The 26267-nt window shown below is 38.4% G+C and overlaps 1 protein-coding gene across 2 annotated transcripts in view; it reads right to left on the reverse strand.

Annotated features, from left to right (window-relative positions):
- The window catches only part of MAD1L1 (mitotic arrest deficient 1 like 1), a 380760-nt gene that overhangs the window by 348611 nt on the left and 5882 nt on the right, over window positions 1–26267 (reverse strand). For both annotated transcript variants that reach the window (XM_040592111.1, XM_040592112.1), the window contains exons 5-9: window positions 25607–25731; window positions 24857–24938; window positions 23517–23647; window positions 22122–22236; window positions 21151–21212 (exon numbers count right to left, since the gene is read on the reverse strand). In XM_040592111.1, coding sequence (XP_040448045.1) covers window positions 21151–21212; window positions 22122–22236; window positions 23517–23647; window positions 24857–24938; window positions 25607–25731 — 515 coding nt within the window. The remainder of the gene's footprint in view (window positions 1–21150; window positions 21213–22121; window positions 22237–23516; window positions 23648–24856; window positions 24939–25606; window positions 25732–26267) is intronic.

The following is a 26267-nucleotide window of genomic DNA, read 5'->3' on the forward strand; positions in this document are numbered from 1 at the left end:
GGACTGTATCTGCAAAGCTATTAAATACTCTGTATCCTATGTTTTTCCAATGTAAGAAAACAAGGAGTTCTTAAGGTCTTCTCTTTTTCCTTTTTTAGGGTATCAAGGAAGCACAACAAACCTATTGTACTTAATAATCCACAAGAGCCAGTGTCTTTGAAATGCTTTCAAACCATTGCTCGGTATGATGCAAGGAAAATCTTTGGTCTCTAGCAACACAGACTTCCAGCAACAGCATTTTTGCCAAGTCAGACAGCACTGCCCACAGCACTGTATTCTCCATCCCACTCTTCCCTAATTTTTTACTATCTCTCAACACTGCTCTATCTCTTATTAAAAAAAAAAAAAAAAAAAAAAAAAAAAAAAAAAAAAAAGAGTCCAATATTAAGGAGAGCAATCCTTAAGTACCTTCAGGATTCATTCAAAATCAGTTTGAAATTCTAAACGAATTATAGCCTTGTACTATCCAAGGCTCTAAGATGACATCTGTGGATAACAGTTCTTTCTGCTTAACTTTCCCCCCCCCAAAAAAAGCCAACACAGAGTAGAGATCAAACAGAAAATTTTAAAAACTCACAATTTTTTAAAGTACCTTTTAGCTATTTACCAGCAGTAGCACAGAAGTAGTGAAGTTGGAAATTATCATTAAGAATTTTCAAGAATTGTTGCTGCTCACGTACTAGAGTCAATATCAGCATGATCTTTACAATTAAAGAAGCAAATGTTTTTTTCTCAATTTGCAATTTAATTTACTGAATGTAATTATATATTAATGACAGCGCTGAAAAGAAATTATTGTGGCATATAATTTCATATCTACTGCCCTTAAGATTTTGAGCACAAAATGTAAACACATTTAATAATGTAATGTTTCATTTTACTGCAGTAGCAGCAAAAGCTATTTTAAGTCTTTTACCCCACCATGAACTTAATTTGAGGAAAAAAACCCCACAGCTAAAGGGAAAAATAATGTCACAAAATGAATAAAGTAACTTATTTCAGGGAATCTTAACTAGGGTGGTTTTTCCTATAGTTTCCATTTGTCAGAGGGGTTGGAACAATCACTGTGACAATCCAGAGCTGGGTACAGAGGACAGTATGAACTACTTGCTGGCAAAAATTAGGCAAAAATAAAGGCTTAACAAGGGGGCTGGGGAGTGGTGGGTAAATCAAACTAAATAACAAAATTACAGCAGAATACCAATTATTTATTCTAACCACACGGGTATCCCAAGATTTTCAAGGCATTTGAATAACTGTAAGTAATCATATGCAAAAAATTAGTATCTGAAAATCACAGACTGAAATACATAGATATGCTTGTTGGAAACACTCTGAATAGACAGATGTTGTATCTTTCAAAGAGATATCATCCAACAGAGAATCATTAGAAACCATGAAAATTATTCCAGGACAGTTGCTGGGATTACACAAAGCTGGGAAAGTGCCCCGACAGCCAAAACAAAGGTAATAAATGAAACTTCCAGAATACCAGGCAGAAGCTTCTTTCTCGACATTTCATGTCCATGAACGAAAGCTAGTCCAGAAACTTGCTCCTCACTAAGCTGAGGGCCAGCAGGGATGGCTGGTTACAATGGAAGGATCTCAAGTAAAAAACTTAACTCCTTAGCAAGAACGCTTATGCTGACTGGGTTAGTAATCCTGACATAATTTTACTGAACCTTTGCAGTTCCATTCTGCTAGGTCACTTCCAAGACATTCGAAGACACTCAGACCAGCCTAGAAATCAAACAACATAAGCTTCTTTTCAAGGAAGGGGGCAGAGGGGGAACCACCCAAAACCACCCACAATTTACATTATCCAACATACCCTTCTGACATAACTTCTACCTGCATGCAAATTACTAACAGAGAGACAACATTTTTACAGAAAACCAGAGCTTCTGACTGATAAGAAAAGGAGTTAATACCGTAACCAAGCTAGGTACTGACAATATATGTATGTTTGATTATTTTATAGACTTCACTAAACTGATAGTCTTGTTCTTTTGACACCTATCTGAGATAATCCTTTCAGAATATTAATTCACTTAAATACTGGTATTGTTCAATATAAAGATGTTGATCACATTGTTTTCCCAGACTCTTATCAGCTGAAAATATTAGCCAGCAGTAACACAAAATCCCTAATCTTGAGCAAGAGACAATACTATTAATGACTGTCTACAAGTCCTTGTGAGAGTATAGACCATATTTTCAGCTACTTTTATATAAAGTGATTTGACATCCCATATGTTATTCTTATTTACTTCTGATTACAATCATATACCTCTTCAATCTCATGGACAGAACAGCCACTTTTAGCTACAGTAAAAGTTATTTTACCTGTTTTTTTTAATATTCTCCAATAACATAGTTCACAGGTAAATTTATGATGACAATTTTGGAAAGAATGAAAAGCATACTGCACATATGCTCAGCTGGAATACCAAGTTATTCTTCCAGACAGAAAATTGAGGTTTAAGCCTGTTGCTTTGATTAATTAAAAACTATCCAGACTCAAGCAAAGATCATTTCAAAGCTTTTTGCAGCAGATGCCTCATCTCTGACAGGAGTAGAAAGTAAAACATCCTGGTTTCAGCAAATGTGGGAGGTTAAAAACCTTACTGAAGTACAGAAAACACATGGCTAATAAATTATTATATTTATCATAAAAATCAATATGGAACAAATACAGTAGAAAATCTTTGCATTGTCAGTAGCCACATATTCCTACAAGTTATTTGATGAAGATGGCACAAAAGGCATAAGCTACCACTGAGGCTCCATTCATGGTGGATACATCAAGTGGTAATACTCTTGGGGTGGGACTAGCTTTCTCTAGAAACCAGATCAAAGCAAGGCCGTAATTTTAGAATCTGAGGCACAAAGAGTATAAGCAATCTGACTAGGGACATCCAAAACACTCTGTGATTCAACTCCTCTGTAAGAAAATTTAACCCATTAATGACTTAACGGATGATTAAAGGCATCAAGCATAAGAGCTGTACCCTAAATGTTTTGTTTCTTAACTTGTAAGACATTCAAAAAATCAATATGCAACACTATTTTTGAGCACTATACTAATAAGTTAATCCTAAAACATGAGTTTAAACCCTAGCTTTTTGCTTAGTGTAGCCTCACATTTAGCTATCACATCGTTCCCCACTGAGTTCATTTACCATTCAGAGCCTGTTGCTCAGTTACTGTTTTGAACAAATCCGTAAGCACGGGAGCTCACTGTCTATAACCCCCACCATCTGTCTCAGGCCTCCCCACTTAATGAATCACAGTTCTCACTCAGCTGTCCACAAGCTGGCAAGTGAGCTTAACTTCAGGAGAATGAATTACACACATCCCCAGACACATGTAAATAAAATGAAGAAATTTCAGATTTACAGTGCTGCCTTCAAACCCTCTCCCCCAAGCTCAGGGAGGATTAAAAAGGACTTCAAAGAAGCCCGAGTTCCAATTAAAACACTGTGACCACCCCGGGGACGCAAAAATATTCTTCTGATTAGTGAGATGCGCTCTTTGAACTGTTTAGCTAAAAAAAGCTTTCAGAACTTTAAATAAATGCAGTAATTCTCTTTCTTTTTTTTTAAGTTTCTAAAATTTTAATATTCAATGCAAAGGACAAATAACATTTCAGACCAAAAGTTTTATGAAAGCCCATTAACACATCAGCCTTAGGCATCGGCTAAGAAATATGAGACATACCAAGACCTAAACATTGCAGTCCCAGTACAAATAAGACTGCACAAGTCGTTAGAACAGAACCCAAAAAGTGTCATTGTTGCTACAGTGGTGCTGGCACCCCCTTATTACAGAAAGGCAGTACAAAATCCCAATCTCGTCAACCTTCAGAACCACTCTCCCTCAAGAACAGAGCACATCAATCCTACCTAATTATAAAATTCTGCTTTCTTTCCTTAACATACAAATCTCCCATGCCACACATATAAAGCACCTCATATCCAAGTCCTTTGACACACTGTGACAATAAAACAGTTGCCCTTAGCCTTGGCAATAAGCACAAATTTAAATAAAAAGCTCTTCCTACGCTTCCCACAAAAAAACCCTCACCTCACCCCTTCAGTCTCTCATTCCCAAAGCTAGACTTGGATTACATACTCCAAAAGTTTTAACATCAAGAAGAATGATGAACATTAAGAACAAATGCTGGGAAAATAACTGAGTCGTAGAGCATGCCAAAGCAGTCAGAGCTAAGTGGATATAATAAACCTGCTTGTGAAAGCCAAACCCCAATCACCACCATCCATAAATAATGAATAATTCATGTCAGAAGGAAATTGAAGCAGACTTTTAAGACTCGTTCATGGAAAGTGGAACTGCTATAGTGTAATCGCATTAAAGGTGTAAACAGTGGCATTTCAGCAATTACTGTTCTCTTTTTGCCAGCTCCCTCTCAAACACCAGTACAACAGTTCAGCGCCTGCATCAAGCACAGGGTTCACAGCAGCCAAAAGTAATTATGACTTCCCTGTGTCTTTGCCACAGGCTCCTGTGACTGAAATTAAGATAAGGTCTGGATTGGTGTCACAAGCACTTTGACACCATCTTGGCTTACTGCTATCATCAAGTTTTAGTCACTTTCAATGCCTGAAGCTACTAGGGGAAGCATTAATAAAATTAGATGATAAAGTTTCTAGAATTTGAAATGTATTCACAGAAGAGAAAGAGCTCCTATTGTCTCCATTGAAAGATACAAACATCCCTATTTCAAGCCACATCCTTCCTTGCATGCACGCTTACTGTCAAGATCTTATTTCATCATGCTGTACAATATAGCATAAAGGACTATCCACTACGTTATTTTTTCTTTGGTGAACAGACAGACAGTACAGAACCAACCAGACAACAACAGAAGAGTAAAAAACCATCCTTCTAGAAGTCTCCACAGTGTCTACCCCCTTGGAGATCTCCTAGCTCCTCCAGGATCTGTAGCTTTGGTTCTGCTCAGTGCTGGCTGGTGTGACGGCAGTTTTGTGCAACAGCTCCACACTTGAGGAAAAGATGCATCAGACATTCCTAATTCAGATTCTACTTGAGTGGGAAGATACAGCAAAGCATTTATAACCTAGCTGTAAATGGGAGTCCTATTTATACAATAAGTATTATATAGCTCAGATGCTAAACTGTCTTTGGACAACAGTTTCAGTGAGCGAGCACAAATGAAAGCTGGAGCCATTAAACCACAGAACAATTTGAAGTCACTGGTGCAGAGATACCTCAGCTTTTCCTCCTAAGCTTGTTTGAATTCTCAAGTTCTCCTGTTATATTACCAAGAAAATGTTTAATTTAATTCAACCATTCTGGTTTGTAACTTGAGCATTTGCCAGGTAAAAGCATTCTCCAATCTCAGCTCAACTCTTCTTCTTCTGCTGAACCACAGCTTCCCTCATAAAACTCCCCACTTCAGAAGCCCCTCAAAGAAACCATGCCAGAATTATGCACTTCTTGTAGAACTTGATACCTCCACTACATTTCACACACAACCTTTGCAAAGAAAGGATTAAAACAACAACAAAGGCACATGGAAAACAAGTCCCTCTGCTCAAAAGTAACTCTGCAAATGTAAATGCTTACAGAACACTTGGCCACATGCTGAGCATTTATACTTTGCAGAGTCATGTATCAAATCCAGGATTTCTGCATTGCCAAAACACCTTTTTCCTACCACATTTATTATAATTTTTTTACAAGAAAAAAAAAAAAAAACCCTGCACGTAGCATATGACACAGAGAAAACATTCTTAACATTTTGTAACTAACATTTATGTGCTCAAAGAGCTTTTTATAACCCTGGGTAAAAGGATGACTGACAAAAAAAAAGCCACCACATCTGTAAGTTCTACCTTTGACATAAGGAGATGAACTTTTCAATCAGTGCAAGAAACATACAGAAAGGTTCAAGAGTACAAGCCTCCACATGAAACCAATACGTGTCTGCACAGACATCTTGCTGCCCTCTTCACCTGCTTCAAAAAAGCTGAAGTCAGACAAGCAGATACATCCTCCACTGGCACTCTTTTTTTCCATAGAGGACCACTTTCAAAATCTTGAGGGAATAGGCACAATTACTGCAGCGAGAGGTTCAAATATATCCTACAAGGAAACTTTTTGCTTCAAACCTAGGGAACTACATAAACAATCACAAATCCCATGTGCACATCCACCAAGGTCTGTAAAACTATCCATTTTTTATCAGTCTTAAAATAAATGCTCAAACACACAGCTTCTCAGAAAGGAGAAACGAGAGCTGCCTATTGATTTTGTAGCAGGGCTACCCTCAGAAAAGAAGGGGAAGAACATAATAGTTGAAACAAATGTTGCCCCCCCCATCCTCCCTTCAGAAAGCACAAAGGCTTTAAATACATGAAACCAGCTCAACTGTGTAGTTACCCTCTGAAAGGCCATCAATTACCTAAATTGGGCTGTGTGGCAGAGAGGAATAAAAATGAGACAGGGTCAAACCAGCTCTGGAATTAATCGGGGGTGGGTGGGGGGTGTATATTTCAAAAGAAGGATGGTTTTTATTCTCACCTTCCCTCTTCCTCCCTCACTCTCCAGCAATCATCATGGCCCAAGGAGACAGTAAAGAAGATTTCATTAATAAATTTATTTCAACTTTCTTTTCAATGGTGCTAAAAATGTATGCAAATCCATTCATAATTAGGTTTAAAAATTCCATTTCATGGGATAATCAGACTTCAAAAAACTCAATTTTAGTTTTAATCAGATTTTAACAAGGATATTAAGTCCATTTCGTTCAGAAGAGGGAGAAACGGTGAATTTAACACAAAATGTATTCAAGCTTAGCCCTGGGAGATAATTAAATAAAATTAATTTGGCAAGGGTTGCCTGTAAATGGAAACGCTCCAGACAGCAGAGACGTTTCTGAAGGAAACAAAAGCAGTTCATTACTGTACAAACAGATACAAAGCTTATTGTTCAGACAGAAGGGAATTGCAGCTCTTCCACAACAGCAAGACAACCTGAGCCCTCAAGCCACCTCTAACAAACACAGCAGTTTGTGGAGAAGGTAGTTGTAGTTATTTCCTTCTCGTTTCAACTAAGTCCCTTAAACTCCCCTAGCACAGCAAGGATGGAACATGGAGGGGACAGCACATATGGACCTAACTATTCCAAATTATCAAGCGCAGAAAAGAGTAAGAAACAATCCTGTGAGAGACAGCTCCTTAAAACTATGAAAACCCAAGTGTAATTTGAGGTTGTCAGCAAGATTCTTGTTAGATACAATTCCATCAAATTCCATGTAGTGGATCTAGTCCCTACACCACTGATCTGAATCCCTACTTAATACCAAAAGCATTCCTTTCTCCCTGAAAAAAGCCATGGACTGATACAGATGCCAAAACTTTGGTAACTGTTCTTCTGATGTTTCAGTTCTGAAGGCCAATTATTTATTTTGTAGCCCCTACAATCTTAGAAAAACACGTGTGGATCTTTTAACACTGTGTATTAACAGATTTGTCTGACACTTAAACTACCAACATCATACAGTACTAGAGACTGCCCATGAAAGTCACTTCTGGCAAATACTTAAGCAACACAGATCATGAGAACATAAAACAGAACAGCTGACTCTAAGGCGAAGTTGCAGGTTTGCTTTGTATCCTCTCAAACTTTTCCCTAACATTGGACACTTAAAATCTGTCTGGACAGGGTGCTGGGCCATCTTGTCTAGACAATGCTTTTGCCATGAAAGGTTGGACCAGATGATCCTTGAGGTCCCTTCCAACCTGGTATTGCATGATTCTATGAAACTCTACTGATCTAGACACACCAGTGTTGAAAAGATCAGTACAGGATACAAGAAAGAGACAAATATTTTAGAAAAAAAGCTATTTTATAAATCTAACTACAGTCAAAAGACTGACATTGAGAAATCACGTTTATCTTTACCGGCTATCATAAGCCGGTATCATAAAGCCATGTAGACAGATGCACACACATTTTTCCAAGAGCTACATCTACCCAACTAGAAAAAAAAAAAAAACCACAACCAACACAACCCAAATTCAGCGCATTTTTTCATTCTTGCTTTGTACCAGCCTTCCAAATATATCAGTTATTACAAAGTGCCAACTGCATTTCCGCTTGCCAGCTACTTGCAGACAGGCAAGCCAATAGGTGTTCTGTCAACTTGACAAGTGGGCCAGCTATCCAGAAGGCAGATGATGCCTTGCCAAAGTCACACTGGAAACCATCAGGCCTAAATGAAAGGCTTGTCACAAAATAGGCTTGACGCCATCAGCCCTGGCTGCTAAATTTGCAGAAAGCCACCTGAAGCCACGAAGCTTTAACTCTGGGAATACAAAGAGCATATAGTCAGGAATGTTATTTGCAAACGTACTAGCAAAACCAAGTAAAAAAACCTCATAACTAGGTTAAAGCATCATCTTCTGAACTGAGCCAACAGCAGAGCTGTGAAGTATCGCTGAAAACTGTCCAAGCTAACTAACTCATGAACAGCTGACTTCTCTAATTGAGGATACTGATATGGGACACATTCTCAGTCAAAGCCAGATACTGCATTTTTTACTTCCTTAGAAAACTTAGTAGGATTTCGAGCCCTCACTGAACAGCTTCATGTGTACCACAGGCAGAGAATGATTGTTTCATTAAAACAGAAAAGAAATCAACTTCGTCAGCAGGGTATAACTCAGGAAATTCCTGAATTTCATATTTCTTCCTACCCAAAAGACCGATCTTCCTTTCACTATGCTGTTCATATCAGAGTAGCTCTGGAAGAGAGTTTAAACAAGTAATGAGAATTCAAAAGCAATTCCATCAAGAACAACTTGTACTTGAAAATGATTCTTGCAATAGTTGCCCATTACTCCCCACAAAGAGGCACAGCAATTGTTAACTTTGTTGATAAGAGAGTTGAGGATAATATAGAAAAAGAGAGTCAGTAAGGATCGAGTTAAAGTGGTACTAGAAAAGGAAAGAAGAAATGCTCAAGATCTCAAGTAAATACATTTCTAGAAAAGCCAAAATGTACCTACATTGGAACATTAGACTCTGCCAGATCTATTTCCTTTTATAGCAAGAGGCAGTAAAAGTTGAGAGCTGCTTCAATGTGCAGAGGTTTCTAACATGCTGTTCCAAAACGTATCATCCTCTTACAAAAATGCCATTCTGCAACAGACATGACTTCATTAGAAGAAATATTTCACTGCCACGTGGCTACCCAAGTATGCACAGAACACATTTTACTGCATCAGCAGCCACTAGGAAAAAAAAAAATCAAAAAAAAACCCCAAAATTTGAAAAAATAAACTTTATCAATACACTCCCTACATTTTATATCAGCAGCAGGGAGGGAAAGAAGGTTCCATACACCCCCACCTCTTAACTGCCTTGGCTACACAGAGTAGCTGGGTGTGTTTTATCTTTCTGCTGAAAAGGCCTGGCTCCATTTTCTACAAGCTATTCTAACCCCACAGAAAGCTTAGTTTGAAAACAGGAGCCTCAAGCTCTTTCTTCAGCTGTCCAGGTCAGCACTTTGAAAATAACCTCCAGACACTAACTGGTTCCAGGTTTTCACTCAGCCCCCAACACCTCCCATCTTTGCTTTCAAAATGGGAATCTTTCCAGTTATCACAGACCCAATCCTTGTGACAGCCTGGTGCAGTGTCTGCTCTCATTCAGGCAGCTCATTTCAAGCTGGTCTTTCTAGCTTATAGTTCTTCCTCATCAGCTCAGGGAGAACAGACATACACCAAATCAACCTGCATAACATACTTAACAGTACAGCACATACAAGAAGGAGCAGCCACATAGTAAAATCTGATTGCAAGGTTAAGGCAAAAAATACTTCTAATTTCATCTCAAACAGAACTGCAAGGGGAGAAGACATTGCTTATATAAACAGTAGCAACTTAAGAAGCTTATTTCTAATACTTCACAATTTTTTTGCATATTGTTTCAAATAAGAAAGATTGTAACTGAAAGAGTATCAAAGCAAAACATTTTTCTACTCATTCTATGCAGGTAATACATAATGTCTCACATCAGCAAGGGGGTTTACTTTCAAAAAGGTGAGGGGGACACCAAATAAAAATCTTTGTGCTTAAGTAAAATCCATCCTGGTAAGAATTAACAAACATTCATTTGAAAATCTGCTTCATGTTTTGCACATTACTCTGGATTTTCCTAGCTAGCCTAGGATACCATTGTCTCTGACACTGGACCAGAGATGGATTAGTAAATAATCCAATTCAACATGGCAATTTCTGTGCTATAAACTGTTTTAAAATAACAAACAACACTTACGTAATCACAGCTAGTTCAAGAGAACCTTGAGGCACTTATCACATTAATCTTTTAACTCACTAACATTTCAAGTTCACTATGCCCTTTAAGAAATGTTTACAAATGTTGTGCAGTACTTTTGCTGCTACAAGCCACATTAATATTTTTCTCTCCAAACAATGCATGCACAAAGGTATATTTACAAACATATCCCCTTTAATAATGCAGCTTGTGAGGAAAGGGAATATAGCCCAGGTAAAGATGTGCTTTGGTCAAAAATACTCACTGCAAAGCAGTCCCAAGGGAGGAAAGATTGAAGCTTAAGGACAAGGCTTACACAATAATATCACAAGGCATTTAGGCTAGCTTGTCAGAACTAGAAGCATTTTAAAGACGTTAAAAAACTGAAACAGTTTAATTTTCATACATTTCCAGTCTTCTCCCACTCCATCTTGATGTTGCTACACTAGCTACCCTATTAAGCACAATTACAACTGAAAATCAGACCTTTTATGGCTGATCCAGTACAGAACTCCCCCCTGCACTCATGAGAAACCAAAGACAAACAATTGAAGTAGCACCTTCCTAGCTACATCACAAGTATGAATCCTTGCTCTAGGCACTGACAATGTGTAACACTAACCACGAGTGAATCACTTTCAAAACACCATCAAGATAACCTGCACCAAACAGGCTCAGAAAAGCTTCTCACACGATACAAATCATATTTTGGTCTTATCTACACAGGCAGATAAAGTATCCTTAATAGTTCAGCACATTTTTCAGCAAGCTGCTTAATTCTCAATATGAACAAAGGTCAGCTGTTCTCACACTTCAGGTCCCTGGTATTAAACAATACCTGCAATTCCAAACTAAGATACATAGCTCCATTCTTCCTGCTCTTGAGCCCATTCCCTTGCTTACAGATTGGTACATCTGCACTCACATAGAAGTGGGACTGAACATGACCTTTTAGATTAGGTCCTGTCTAGTCCTTTGCTATTATGAACTCTGAGTCATCAAAGCAGCAATTTGTGTACTTTCGACTCCACTGGAAGCTGCATTCGGAATCTTAGTAAAAGTTAGACCCTCCTTCTCGCTGTATTCATGGCAGGGTTACAGAGATTTTATTTAAATGCCAATGTAAGTCTTTAGTATAGATGGTTCTTTTTCTCACTAGTATTGATCTCACTTCCTTCTCCCGCCCTCCATCCATGTATTTCTTGGCAGTAATTACATCTCCTGCCAGCCTTTCCTAGAGCAGGCCAGTCCTTCCATTCACCACTGGTTCAGGGGGCTCTCAGACCTTTTTCTGCATTGAGTTCCCACTATCTTCCTCCACAGTGGGTGACCAGAAGTCTGAGAAGTGTCTCACAGGCCATCTACAGAGACATTTGAACACCTCCACTTGCATGGAAGTTTTTCTCCTGGTGCATCCTATGTGTGAGAATTACCAGCCATCTCATTGTACATGAGTACACAGCCCTTCCTCCAGTCCTTCCCACTGCATGTGGTACATTTTACAAAAAAAGGTTTTATTCAGCTCTCAATTCCACTGAGCTTTGTTTCACTGAATTTTGTCCCACTTCTTCACTCTAATCCTTAGGGTCACTCTGTTCTGCATACCCAGCTTTTGTACATTTATGAATCCTCTGAACTTAGCATCATTAGCCAAGTTTTATCAGCACACACCAAATTTTTGCAAGAAAACCACTAATAGAAATACTAAACAAAGCAGAAACTAAGGCTAATCTTTGAGAAATTCTACTTATCCTCGCATTTTCCTTTCAACAACACTAAATCTATCCCTGCTTAGACAATTCCTTATACACCCTATGATTCTTCTATTAATTTCCATCTTCTCCCACATGTTTTATACTTTCCCAAGTGGCTCTCTTGAACAAGTGTTTCAGTGAAATTCAAATAAATAAGATCTATTGTGTTTTATTTGACAAGATAATCAATTCTCTAGACAAAGAAAGCTGTTACATTAGTCTGGCACAATCTATCTTGGTACTCCTTGATCCAATAAGGAAGGTCAATTCCTTGCCCTGTAGATAAAGGCCATGCCCACTAATACAAGGCAGTAGCACAATACAAGAGTTTAAATACTTGCTGAACCATTTTGGTTTGCTTCTATTTAGAAAAGGCTTGTGCATTTTGAGAAGGCTTTCGAAAAAGGCACTGCTATGCTAAAACAAAAATCACTCCCAATAAGCATGTACAGGATCCATTTTTATATTTCTGTTTAAAAGTTTCCCCGCAAAAATGAAACTTTGGGGATGAGTGCACATCTAAGGGAGAGGGAAGGCATAGCATGCCAACAGCCCCAGCAGAAAATTTAGAACTAAAATACTGAAAGATGCCAAAATGGAAATGGAAAGGTAAAATTTAAAATGAGCTAGAGCTTAGAGCAGTTATTTAGTTTGTGGAAATGACCAAATGAGAGGTTGAATAAAAATCAAGCACAAGCATTTGAGCTCTCTGACAGTAGCAAACCATCCCCTTGCTGATTAGTCTCTGCTATTTAAATGATAATTTCACTTTAAGGCAAACAGGACTGCTTAATGTAAGGGAAGTGGCTCTTTATACAACTGTCTGTATTTTTGAAAGCTTCTCCTTCACAGCACAGTGAGCAGCTAAGTTCAAGCCATTTACACATAACATGGGTCACTACATGCTGGAAGAAAGCAAACTACTTTTATCCAACGGTTTTTCAACAGCATCTCAAACACTACTTGCAAGAAATACGGCAGCAACGCAAAATGAAGTAGCTGACTGGTGAGTCCCCCGTGGCAAATGAATCACCTGCTACGCAGAAGACAACAACAGCACACATTTCTAAAACCACTCCTGTTCCTAGCAGAGAGAGAGCCGTGAGTTTATTGGTTTGGGAAATGCACTCTATATTCAAGGTAGGATAATGCTCTATATTCTGACAAAAGAGTCAATGGAAAAAGAATGGGATATTTTCCCGTAAAAAAAGGATCCATTGGCATCTTCACCTCCAAAATGAAGTTCTTATTCCTCTAGTAGGAATTGTCCATCTTTTCTTTGATGTCATTATTCTCCATACAGTTCCTGTAGGCAAACTACCAAAGTTCCTCAAATTATTCTTCAACAAAGAAGACCTGATAGTATGCTAAGCTATTGTTCAATAGTTTTTGCTGTCTCCAAAATGCTGGATCTGTGATCCTGCAAAGACAGTTTCTTTAACTGTTCCCAGAGCTTTGAAATGCAAAGCAAGGACAAACATATTTTTGATGTGAGCTTGCTTACTTCTTAGCCTGATTCTCTGATTATATGTTACAGCCTCAGCCTGCCTAGATGTCAGGTGCTCATCCATTATGTTTTACACTCTTCCTGTCTTTCCTTTAGCCTCAAGACTTATTACTCTGATATATTCAAACGGAAATAAAAGCATTAATGGCAAAGGAGAAAGAACACTCATATTTTTGAACATCAGAGATAAGTACAGCATTTTAGGAGAAAATTAATATTGGATAAGAAAATATGGCAGGAAGCTTTGCCCAGCATTTCAGTGAAGTACTGGCAGGAAGAGACCTACAACATTTTAAGAAATCTATGAAAAGAGACACAGATGGTTGCCATATAAAATTAAGTAGATCAACACCATGAGAATGGGAGAAAACTAAACTCTGGCTAAAGCACAAATTTGACATCAGGCTTCCCAACACCACATTTAAATACATTACTCCCTTCCAACACCCAAACATGGCCTGAAGTCTCCCAACACTGCATTCTGACTACTCTGAAAACTGGAGCTTCAGATTTTGAGATGATGAACAAACATTTTCTCCCCATCATGCATGAAGAGCACTCTGTCAAGGAAAGCTAAAACCTAAGGCACTGTGGAAAATGAAGAATAATGTACAGTTTAACATAACAGGATAATGAAGAGCGAAAGAGCTCAGAGCAATACTCCAGCATATGCTGCATGTCACATTCAATAGGTGACAACTTCCTCCAAGACTTCTCTACGTAAAGAATCTTGACTTCAGTACATACAAATATTGTAAGACAACCACAGTTAGTTTTCTCTTGAAACTTCTGCCTCACCCTGTAAAGACAAAGATCCCCTTTGGAACTGTTCAGGCACTTCTCCCTCAAAATTATTTTAAATGCTTCTAAAGCAGTGCTTCCATCCTTTACACATACTAAGTTCTAAAAACACTGAGCGCATAACCTTTATTTTGAAATAAACACAATGATTATCCTCATCATCCCTTCCAACCCTGGCTGCTCATTGCCACTTCCGAGGCCTTGCTTTGGAACAGCACAAGTATTTACGCACCCACACAGTAAACCTGATGAGGGAATCCACCTGGCTGAAAGCTGTTTTCCAGTCTAGATTACCTTTTGCTATGCAGGACCACCTCTTTCAGCTGCAGTGCTCACAGAACCATAAAGTACCAGGTAGGAACAGAACATTTTCACAGACAGTTGAGTCAGAAGCCCCATGCGATAGGAATAGCAGAACTGCTCCAAGTTGAGACTAGCTGGTCCTGGCAGAACTATGCAAGAGAAATTCACATGACTTTAAAATACCTGAGCAGAAGCCAGCAGAAAGCCCTATTTTGAGGGATTTTGTGGAATATTAATGACCCACATATATCGGCCCTCTTCACAGAGTGATTTCTTTAATATTTATCAAAACTCCAACAGAAGGCAAATTTTTTGATGACACAATGAAGCTCTAAAAAGTAACTGTAAAATGTAGTACTGTGTCCATGCAGGACAAAAGCAGATAATCTTCCTATGAGGTAAGCTGAGATCTCATAACTATAAAAGTTTTTCTAATAAGCATAGCTTTTTTTTTTTGTTCAGTTTTTGTTGTTTGTTGGCGGGTTTGTTTAATTAATGTTTCCTCTTATGTACTGCTTATGTCTTTTTTTGGTGCCCTGGGAATTCCCACTGTGATGAGACAGCTTGTTTTACACTGGGAATCTCGTAAACAGCAGTCATGCAATTTTCACTATGTTCACAGATCATAAATTACAATTATTTACATAAAACTTAGATGTACAAAATCAAGTTTTTATACCCTCATACTATGCCAATTCTAATTTTCTTCTCCAATTAGAGACTTAGCTCTAAAGTAAGGAGCCACCATTAGCCAACCCAGACAAACCCAACTCATCCCCCCCCAAACACAGAAATCAGCACCCCAAGCATAGAAATTAGAAAAGGTCAGGTCAGTGGTACAGTTACAGACAACAGCCAGCATCAAAGGCTTTTAATTAGATGGATTTCTTGCTTGGCGATAAAAGACCAGAGGACTACAACAGGCTACTCCAACAAAAATATTTGCTCAACTATGGAGCAATCGTGCCAGAATTATGGCATTACTGGAACTAGTAACAGTAACCCCCCATCTTGCCTTGATTAGTTGCAGTTAATTAAGTATCCAGAAATGCATATGAGCAATTCAAATTATTTCAACATGCACTGCTTTGTGTATCTGTCAACAGATTTTTATTTTTTTAAAACCAGTAACCACTTATTCATAATGGACATTCACAGAAAGGTAAATTACTACCTTGTGAAAAAAGAGAAGATTATGAGCTTCATTCACTACTACAAAGATATTCAATGCCTTGGATAGAAGAGAATGCAGAGTAGCTAAGCATAGTTAATCAAGATTCAAAAAGGGAAGTAGAGAACTCCAATATTCTCCCTTCTTTTCTATTCACTGAAAAAAAAAGAGCACTAATCCACCACTAAATGCAGAATCAAGAAATCTGATTCCCTTTTCCCTCCCTCTCTCCTCCCTTCCCCCCAACTCCAAAAGCAGAATCTGCATAGAAGGACTTCCAGTACTGAGCGTAGCACCTGTGTAATTACAAATTACAACTGTGCTAACCACTGTACTAAATAGAGATGCTTGCCACTTAATTAAACCCTTTCTTAGAGAGGAAATGCATACACATTCACACTATCTCCTCTTCTTAATTGGTCTCAGACATTGCAGGAAGCTAGTCCCTAAGATTTGTCAGCCAGCCAGCCCACAGATGTTTCAGAAAGAAAACCAGGTCAGCATTAACAGGTTCACTTCTTTGGCTCTAGGCGACAGGTCAGCAGATCAGTGTCTGCTGTCTGCAGCTGGCAGGCTCCACTAAGTGAAAATGGTCCTTAAGCATTGGCCTGAATTCCTGTCAAATGTGCACTTCTCCTTACAGGCCTGGACAGCAAGCATGCAAAACAGCTATAGCAGCTTAATGCGATATCATCACTGAAGCCAACTAAATTTACCCTTGCAAACTGAAGGACAACTATAGGTACTCTCCAAATCCATGCTTCATTAAACCTTAGAGTCCCTCCAGGTGAGCCTTATGCAATAGGCATCATGGGGCTGAGACCTGCCTTATAACTGCAATTAGATGCAACTCAAGAATGTCCGAGACCATGACTGGAGCTTCTGAGCAACACAGAATTGTCCAAGCACACTACTTTTCTTGTTGATACGTCAGCCTCCACCTTTAACCTCCATACTGTATTCCATGGCCCTTCAGAAAAGGACAGCTGATCTCTCCATTGCCTCCCTGTGATGGGCATGAAAAAAAGGAAAATTGTTCTGAAAAGTAATATGAACAAAAACTTTGACTTTATCTTCCATGCACAAACTCCAAACCTGAGGAGTACCTGCCAGTACTACTTGCAACAGAAAATGGTGCCCCCAAAAGGAAAGACTTACTTAAATAGGTGAGTATCAATATACTTGACCACTGATACAAAATAATTCTGCTGTGTATAAAAAGATCTTTGAGTCCAGCAGGTGAAAAATGTACAAAACTTCATACAGTCACTACTTCCAATTAAAAATCCCAAAACAAACACCAAACCAAAACAAACACTACCTCAGGCATTACTATAGTTTCTAAAAAAAATGCACTTGGACTAAAACTCCTCTGAAGCTGTTCCTTGTGGTCTACCTGTCAGCCTTTACATATTTGCATAGTTTTTCAGCAAAACTTCAACCTTTCAAAGCTTCTAGTCTTCTGCCACTTATGGAGAAATACAAATTTAGCATTAACTCTTGTCAGCTGCTATTCAATGACTATCAGTGTCTTCCATATCTGACTTACTAACTGCCTTATCTTTAAAATGTACCCGAAGCACCTCATTTTGCATTCTTCAGTACTCCAGGGTGTATTTGTTTACGAATAGGAAAATCACCTAACAAATTCATTAGTGGACAAAGGTAATACCAGCCATAGACAAGCAGCAGCAAAAAAGGTTTATTTAGAATAAAAGCTCACAGAACATGAACCCTCATTTTTTTATTTGGCTATCTGCTACATGCTTCAAAGGAAAAGTCAGAATAATAACAGTGCTGCTCTACAGGATGCAGTTCTAAGGCCTGGGGTGGGGAGAAAAGAACCAGGCTTTGAAGAACTCCTATTAAACAAGAAGAAATGAAGAATGTGGTGTAAATATGAAGTTTACAGAGCTGGTTGGAAAAGCACTCTACTCTGTATACCGTTAGAGAAACATGCACGAACCATTTTCATACCAAGTTACTACCCCAAGTACTAGACAAGAAGACGTGATTGTATGCATGTAGCATCAAAGTGACTTAAAAACATTTGATAGCAACAACGAACAATTTTCCTTAGACTAGCTGACCCTTCTTAAGGTGCCCAGCTGATAGTTTTTACATTAGGCTGAGCCTGCCAGATTGGAGCAAAAACAGTTTTTCTTCAGCAGCAGGAGAAAGGATGCCATCTCCTGGGCGGCTCTGCACACTGCCATCCAAATACAGCACCCACCTCCTCTCACACACAACCTTCCAGAAACATTTTTCTGTTAAAACACATGTTGTTAAATGGCAGCTAAGAAGCTACCTAGAAAATATGTCTAAGCTATTAGTCAAATGCTGGAAAAACAACCAAGTCTGTCATGATTAACATGGTTCTTTCAGTGAAGACGGTCAACAACTCTATTACACAAACACTGGACTTTGAAGAAATACAAACTACATCAGCACATCCTGGAAAAAGAGTGTAAGAAGTTTGTTTTCTCCACACAGCTCTTTCCTAATAGCAAACTCCTATGCTAGCCATACATTAATACCCTTCTCAACGAGGGTAAACTCCAAAATAAGTAAGACTTTCTACTTACAAAGCAAGAATTTCAGATATTTAGTACCTTTTTATTCCTACAGCAGGAATATCAAGTCAGAGCAACACGTGGTAAATGTCTGAAATTCCCCAACAGCGTAACAGTGACATACAAAACAGACCTACAAGACAAAATTACACCCACGAGAAAAAAAACCAACCAGAAAGTAGGCAGTAAGATCAAGATATCAAAAGGATATATAATTGAACACAAAAAAAGACTGTGCAGATTCATAATTCATACATAACTATGGTGAGTATTATTTTATTATTTTGATATTCTGCAGCTTACAAGGATATTATGTAACAGTTGTATAAAGCAGGCATTAATTCCAAGGGCAAATTCTGGAAAGAACACTGCTCCACAGCAACGCAAACACACCAATGTGCTCTAGAGCTAGAGCTGGTTTTGTTTCCATATTTATGTTTATGAGAGCAAGAGGAAAACCCAGGAGCTTACAAGTGGAATCCAGAACTAGCAAACACAAGACTAGCCTTTGAGTAAACTGTTAATGAACTTGCCCTCCCCCCAAAAGGTGAAGCATTATAAATACTTAGCTCGTTCATTGTTACCAAAAAGAGACCAATACTAAACCCAGTAGGATTACTATTACACTTCTAAAAGCTGTACCTCCTTTCCAAGTATTATTACATAAAATGACACACGAAGGTCTGATTATAAGCCAATTTGACAAAAAGCCTGCTGGGACCAGGCAATTGGTGAACAGAAACCACCAAAAGCAGACAGAACAAGCCCTATGGAAGTGCTGAAGGAAATGAAAAACCATCCTCTCCTAAACCACTACATGCTGCACATGCTTCCCTTACATTCTCCGTACCAATGAAGAACACAAGGGAAGATGAGAAATCCTAATCCGTTCCCTTTTCTGTTGCTTATCTAGTTATTAGCAAACAGCGCGTTGCTCTGGCTCTTTGGGACAATTGTCCCACTTGTTCCTACTTTCTTCTACTGTGAGATGGGCAAGTAACTCTTCTCAAACTTTCACCAACAGCATACTCCAGGAAGCTAACCAGGACAATTATCTCTCATCATCTTCATCACCCTGACCAAAAATTAACATAATTCATGCTGTAAGAAGTCTAAGCAACAAAAAAAACCCCAAAACTCAACAACAAAAAAAAAAAAAACCAAAAAAAGAGAAGGGGGGAATCATCCAGTTCCACTTGCTACAATTGCATGCAAAAGATGATTTTCCTCAAGAGCAATTCCCTTTTCTGTATAAGAAGACGCCATTAATAGCACTAAACAATATGGCCCAATCAAAAACGTAACATTTTACAGTGAATATTCTGATTTTAAATGAAGGAGTTATTAGGCTTCAACAGGCAGAATCACTTGGTTCCATTTCTCTCCCATTGTGAAATTACCTCATTAAACCTTTAACAGCTTGAGGTTAAGTAAAAAGCTTTTACTCCACTGTCTGATAGAACAGGTTTTGTGAAAAGCATTCATACAGAAACTGTCCATTCCTTGCCATAGGAGATTTAGCACAACTCTTAAGTACATCTAAATGTATGTATCCTCAGCAGATGCAGGACAGAATCTCAAGTATGCTACCTACTAGCATGACTTTAGAAAGAGGTTCATTATCTTCATTAAACAGAAAACAGTGAGAAAATTATGTGGGCTTTCCCAAGTTGAACACAAGTATCTTTCACATGAAGCAGTAATGTGCCTAAACCATATGTACATATCCAAACACTCCTACTTCCAAACAACCCCAGCAGTGTGCAGACACAGCTCTGTTGTTGGGCAGGTGCAAGGCATGGAATAAAAAAAACAATCTGTAACATTAGGTTCTGCACAGGTCATCCAATGATCCAATATGGAATGTGATCTGTATTATAATACTCACATCAAGACAGTTATTTATGAAGAACCATCTCTCTTTCTAATGTAATAACAAGGTAAATGTTTAAAGAAAATAAAGTGGTGCTGAAACATGACACACAAAAGCACTGTAGCCGCACAGAAAGCCTTCTGCAGTGGAAAAAAATGATCACAAGATGCACCATTTACCAGTCTCTCTTTATACTCCATACCTACCAGAGACCTTAAAAAATCTGGTTCAGTGCTCCAGATGTCAGGAAGAGTTGTTATGTAACAGTACACAAAGAGACTAGCTGGTGTTACAAGGGCGGGGCAGGGCAGCATCCCACTTTTATAAGAAACTGCATTTATTCCATTTCTCTTGTTAGACTAACTAAATTAACATAATTCTTCAGATGCTTTAGGGAAGAAAAGTCACAACAACATGATCTGACAGCTTATTTTGACACCCAGATTTCAAAGAAACCATCCTTACAACACTTTGTCACAAGTAACATACATCCTCTCCTCTGGACATGCCCTAAAATTCGTAAGAGTTCACTTACTAAGCTAGCAGAACCTCTAACTAAATATGAATGAAGCTATATGCAAGAAGTTCAAAGAATTTAAAATTGAACCTTGGCTTCAGAGACAGTGGTCAAGCTGACTTGGTGAAAATCATTTGTTAATTGCCCAAGATATTTTATAACACGGTATCTTGTGGTTCTTCTCATAAATAATAAAGCGTACTGGAAGAGCTTCCACATGAAGAAGAAATAGCAAGAAAGTGTGACCAACACACTTCAGAGATCAGATGATTAAGAGGAAAGTGGCTTAAAAGTTCTACCTCCTTCCAAAACTGTGAACACCTACCTGATATTCAAGCCAGTGCTCTGGTCCAGTTTCTCCCAGCTCTTTAATTTTCCCAGAAGTTTCTAAAGCAGAGATCAAAAGAAAGGTTAGAGACTAAGAGTTTTCTCATAATCCTCCAGTCAAAGTCAGTGTCTTTCCTTTTCCTCCTGTGAATTTCATTATCTTCTTATCTAGTACTTTTAGCTTGTCATTCTCCAGCCCTCACAAACATTTTCCCAGTCACCACAGCCCTATGATACACAGAACCCATGTTACACCTCAGTATAGATTACCTACCCCTGTGAGCTACCATCACGATACTAGACCTTGGCAGGCCAGACTCCTGGCAGCGGAGAAGAAAACAAGCTGTATTCTCAACACCAGTTCGGTAGCAGCTGAAGTGCCCATCTCTCCTCTTCCAGTTTCTCTTACAGCTTTTTACTTTCAGTCAATACCAGATAACATTATCCAAACCTGATCAGATACCAGCATAGTTCTGCAGATCAACAAGTTTACACAAGTAATGTCCTGACAACCCACTTGTATGCTTGATACAGAGTGGGATGGAAGCAAGACAATTTTATTCATCTAAGACCATATTCTGGCCCTGCTAGTATTAGCAGTAATCCAAGTGTGTATCCGGGTTCTTACCACATGCCTGTTAAGCTCTGCCCAGAAATGGTGTTGCCTAACACCATAAAAAAGCACTTCCAACAGCAAAAAGGTGTAAGAGACACAGCAAAGCCAAAAAAGACACTACACCGAGATTGCTCTTTACACAAGACATCCAGCTGAACATTTTGCCTTTTTTCCCTTCATTGCCTTAGGTCTCCTCACGCTGGCATTTGAGTTTGGGAATGCCTGGTTCAAACCCATTAATTAAGTCAGGTATAATGTCTTAAATAACACAACACAGGAAGAGCCTAAAAGACAGGACAGGCAACAAAAAAAATCGTATTTTGCTCATCCACCAAGTGTTCTCAGCTCCTCACCTCATTTTCCAATTCAACGGTCACTAGCTGTGCTTGGACTTTCTCATAGCGTTCCAGCTTTCTTTGGAGACCTTCTACCTCCTCTTTAAGCAACCCATTGTTTTCTTTCATTTCCCTAAGGTGAAAAGAAAGACAACGATTAGAACCATGCAACTCAGTTCACTCTCACAAACTTCCAGATACACATGGAATTACAAGGGAATTGTATGACATTTAACAGACATTATGATGTTCAACTGATTCACTTCTGTAACCTTCAGTGCAAAGCCACTGCTATCAAAAAAAAAAAAAAACCACCAAAAAACCACAACGCAGCTTTACCGAACTGATTTTTGTCTACTCTAAGAGCCATCCTAATTATGTCCAAACAATCTGAAGTTCTGTATCTGCTTTACTGATTGGCAAAGCAGCACGAAGGGTACCAAAAGACTCCTAACTCTGATCTTCAGTCAGGTTGAATGCAGGATTGGAACACAGCAAGCGGCAGACGCTCAGGCTTTTTGAGTACTCTGTGATGACCAAGCAAGCATTGAGATTGCTTCTCTCTACTTCAATAGAGGTGTGCAAGGGTAAGATAAAACTTTTTTAAAAAATGACCTTTAATCTGTTGGTATCATGTTTCTGTGCACAAAAAACAAGCATGAGAAAAGATTGCAAGATAAACAATTTAAATGATAATGAAAACAATAATCAGAACAAAGTGAAGGGAAATTACTTAATTTTAGAATAAGAAAAAGCTGGCAAGATCACTCAATGTAATCTAGGCTTTTTTTTTTTTAAATGCACCAGAAAATGAAAATTAAGTTTATTCTTTAAAAAAAAAAAATCTTTAAGGCAAGTTATTTCATAGTACATAGAAATTTAATTTTTCAAATTCAATGCCACTTCAGAAACCCAGAAAGTCTACCCTACAAAGGGCTGTATCAGAGGGCTTTATAAATTTAAACAAAAGACTTTCCAAACATTATGCTGGAAAAACAGCCCTTTAAAAAAGTGGTAACAATAACTAAGCAAAAACAGGTTTTAAAGAAACACTCACTTGTCTGTCCTCTCTATAGGAATTTCTTTCCCAAAGCTGTATAGAGTTCATCACTGTCTTTAAACATTTAATTTTGTTCTAGCAAATATGTCACCATCCAGAACAATCAATATGCATCCTGTGAGGCTCTTGTGTTCAGGAAGATTACCCAGATGTTGTCAAATCCTCTCATCTAGTAACGATCACAACACTGCTCAATTCATACACAGTATTTATATGAAATATTTAAACTTCCTTCTAAAGTTTTCCCTAAAGTAAGCCTAAAAGAGGGATTTGAAAGAGCGTATAGTGCAATGGTAGCAGGTACAGAAGAACACAAGATAAGCCTCTCAACAACTGAACAACCCTTCATTCACCTGAAGTAGGCATTTTCCTCCCTGAGCTGGCGCAATTCCCGCTCCATTTTTGGGAAACGGGCCAGTTCTGCCTTCATGTTCTTGACAATTAGAGCATCATGTTCCTGCTGGGAGAACTTCTGTTCCAGATCCTGGAAAACACGGGACGACAAGAGAATAGCAATGATTAACTCGGAACTCAAGAGCTACCTCTCCACTGTACTTTTTAAACTCAGTGACATGAATGAAGTTGGAAGGGAACTCAGTAGGTCATCTGGTCCAATCCAATGCTCAAAGTAGGGATGACTCATTCCATTTGTAACACCTGGGCTCGCCTCTTCTCTACACCTGTTTACCCTAAGTTCATAACAAAAAAAGAACTCTGCTAATCATTAAAAGGACCTTCTTCTACTGATTAAACCAAATCTATGATTTTCCTGTCTTCTAGCCCTCTGTTCATGAAGTGTAGAGGGGATGCTTGGATGGCCTGTAAGAATTAGAAATGAAAAGAAACACAACCATGCATTTTAGCATTACGGTAAACATTACTGTTTTTTCTCAAAAAAAGAAGAAAGTTTATTTAGAGCTGGATTGCACTCTGATAATCTGTTTCCCAACCTTTCTGTTCAATTAAGTCTCTTCTTGCAGTCGCAGAGCTGGCAATGAGGCTGGCTTTCACTCTAGCTTTACTTCACAGCAACTACAGGCAATGCTGCTATCAGCGCCTGCTCAAACCAAAGCAACTCTCCATATCTACCTCTCCCAGGAAGATAAGACAAGTGAAAAAGATACGCTCCTGCCAGCCCACACATTAATTTGAAAGGACATAAAGCACCTCTATACTCACATTTAAGTCAGTGCGGTTTTGAAACCTTTGCAAATAATTGCACTTTCTAAAAGAGCAAAACCCAACTCCAGAAGAAGGATTTTCTGGGAAGCAGAAGAGTAACTGTAGCTGCTAAGTTCATCCTCCACCATTTGAAAAAAATGTTGCTCTAGAAGCAATATTTTGCAGAGCAATCTTGTGCTCTGGCACAAGACCAAACAGAACATTTCTCCAGAGTACTGCATAAGGACATAAATCACTTTTCTATACAGAAAGCATAGGTGGATTGCTTTTTTCCCCAACCAATTGATACAACAAAGGTGAAAATTGTCATGTTCCAGCTAATTGTAGATACCCTGGTCAACCCAAATTAATTCAGCAAATTTTAGCTCCTGCTGACCACCAGATCAGATTCTTGTAGGACAAACTAACTTTTTATTTCTGCAATAGTAAGTTTTTAAAAAAAAACACTGTTCTGTTCTTCCATGGAATAAATTAAAAACTGAAGCTTTATATAGGCCACAAAGATTCTTACCTTAATCTTCTGTTCATATTCTGCCAGTAGGGATTGGTTTGCTTGCAATGTCTGGATTTGCTGACTCGCCTCTTGCCATTTTCTATCAGATGTAGACACAAGAGGCATTTAGCACCCAGGAATCACGTACTATAAACAACCTACATGCAGAAGTATCTCCGACAAACACTTTTAAACACCACTAACAAGCTATATGGCACTCAACATAGCTTCACACTCATACCATCTCCCTCTAAATTATAGACAAAAATAGCCATTTTAATAAAAAGATCTATCTTGAGAAGTATCCAAAAATCAAGACACCTTAATTCTGAAACAAACAAATACACACTCATAGTAAATAAACAGCACCTTTGAAACTGAAGAGTTGAACTTAGTAAGCAAGGAAAAACACACTTATCTTTCAACTACCCCTCAACTATGATTTAAGGCTCGATATTTTTGTTCTGTTCAGTCTATAAAGTTCAGATTAGCCTTTACCACCCACACGCCTTCTGTTAACTCTCTACCACGAACACAAGACATTGCCAAGATTTCAAGCTCAAGTATTTTTTTTCTTCTCAAGGTACAATTAAATTGCACCTCAGAGCTAGTTTCAAACAACGGTTATAACCTGCACATCCAGATCAAAGAACCCCTTTGAAGAGCAGAAATCAAACGCTGTTGAAAGTTTTTCTGAGTGATGACAGCTGCAGAAGACTGAAGTTTTGTTTGACTTTTTCCCCCTACAGTCATTCATCCCCTGCTTACTTATGTTGAACATCCAGTTGTTCCATCAGTTCCTGCTTCTGAGAATCTTGGCTTGTCATCTGCATCTCTTGATTCATTATATTCCATTGCAGCTCTGTTATCTTCCCTTTTAATACAGCGATTGTCTGAATTAATGGAAAGGAAGAATAACTACACAAGGCTATGACTCTCCAAGCTGGACATTACGGATGTTGATAGTCAGAAATCATATGCAACTAAAAAGTACCAATGTTGAATCTAGAAACAATCCCACCCACTGGCAAACCTTCAGACCTGCAAATTCATCTCAAAAGCAAAGACAAGAGAAAATCATTTAGTCGCTTTCATCTGTCACCCAAATTGTGATTTCCATTACCTATTTAAAATGGGTGACCTCAAACTGGCATGAAAAATATCAAGCTTCAAAGCCAGATGATGATAAAACACCAGTATATATATTAAAGTAAAAAAAATTATGCCACAACCATTCCAAATACATTTTGTCTGGGTTTCAAAATTGAAAAAGTCTGGGTTTGCCTCAACCAAATACCAGATGTATTATGCTTTCCTTAAAAGTAGAGGCCAAGTTGTTTTTAAAATTTTGTTCAAAATATCTTCACTCTAAAGAAAAATGCACAGGTTTATTTCAAATAGCCATTACTCTGCTCCTTTGAACAAAGAG

Source organism: Falco naumanni, chromosome 4 (assembly GCF_017639655.2).
Source record: "Falco naumanni isolate bFalNau1 chromosome 4, bFalNau1.pat, whole genome shotgun sequence".
NCBI lineage: Eukaryota > Metazoa > Chordata > Aves > Falconiformes > Falconidae > Falco > Falco naumanni.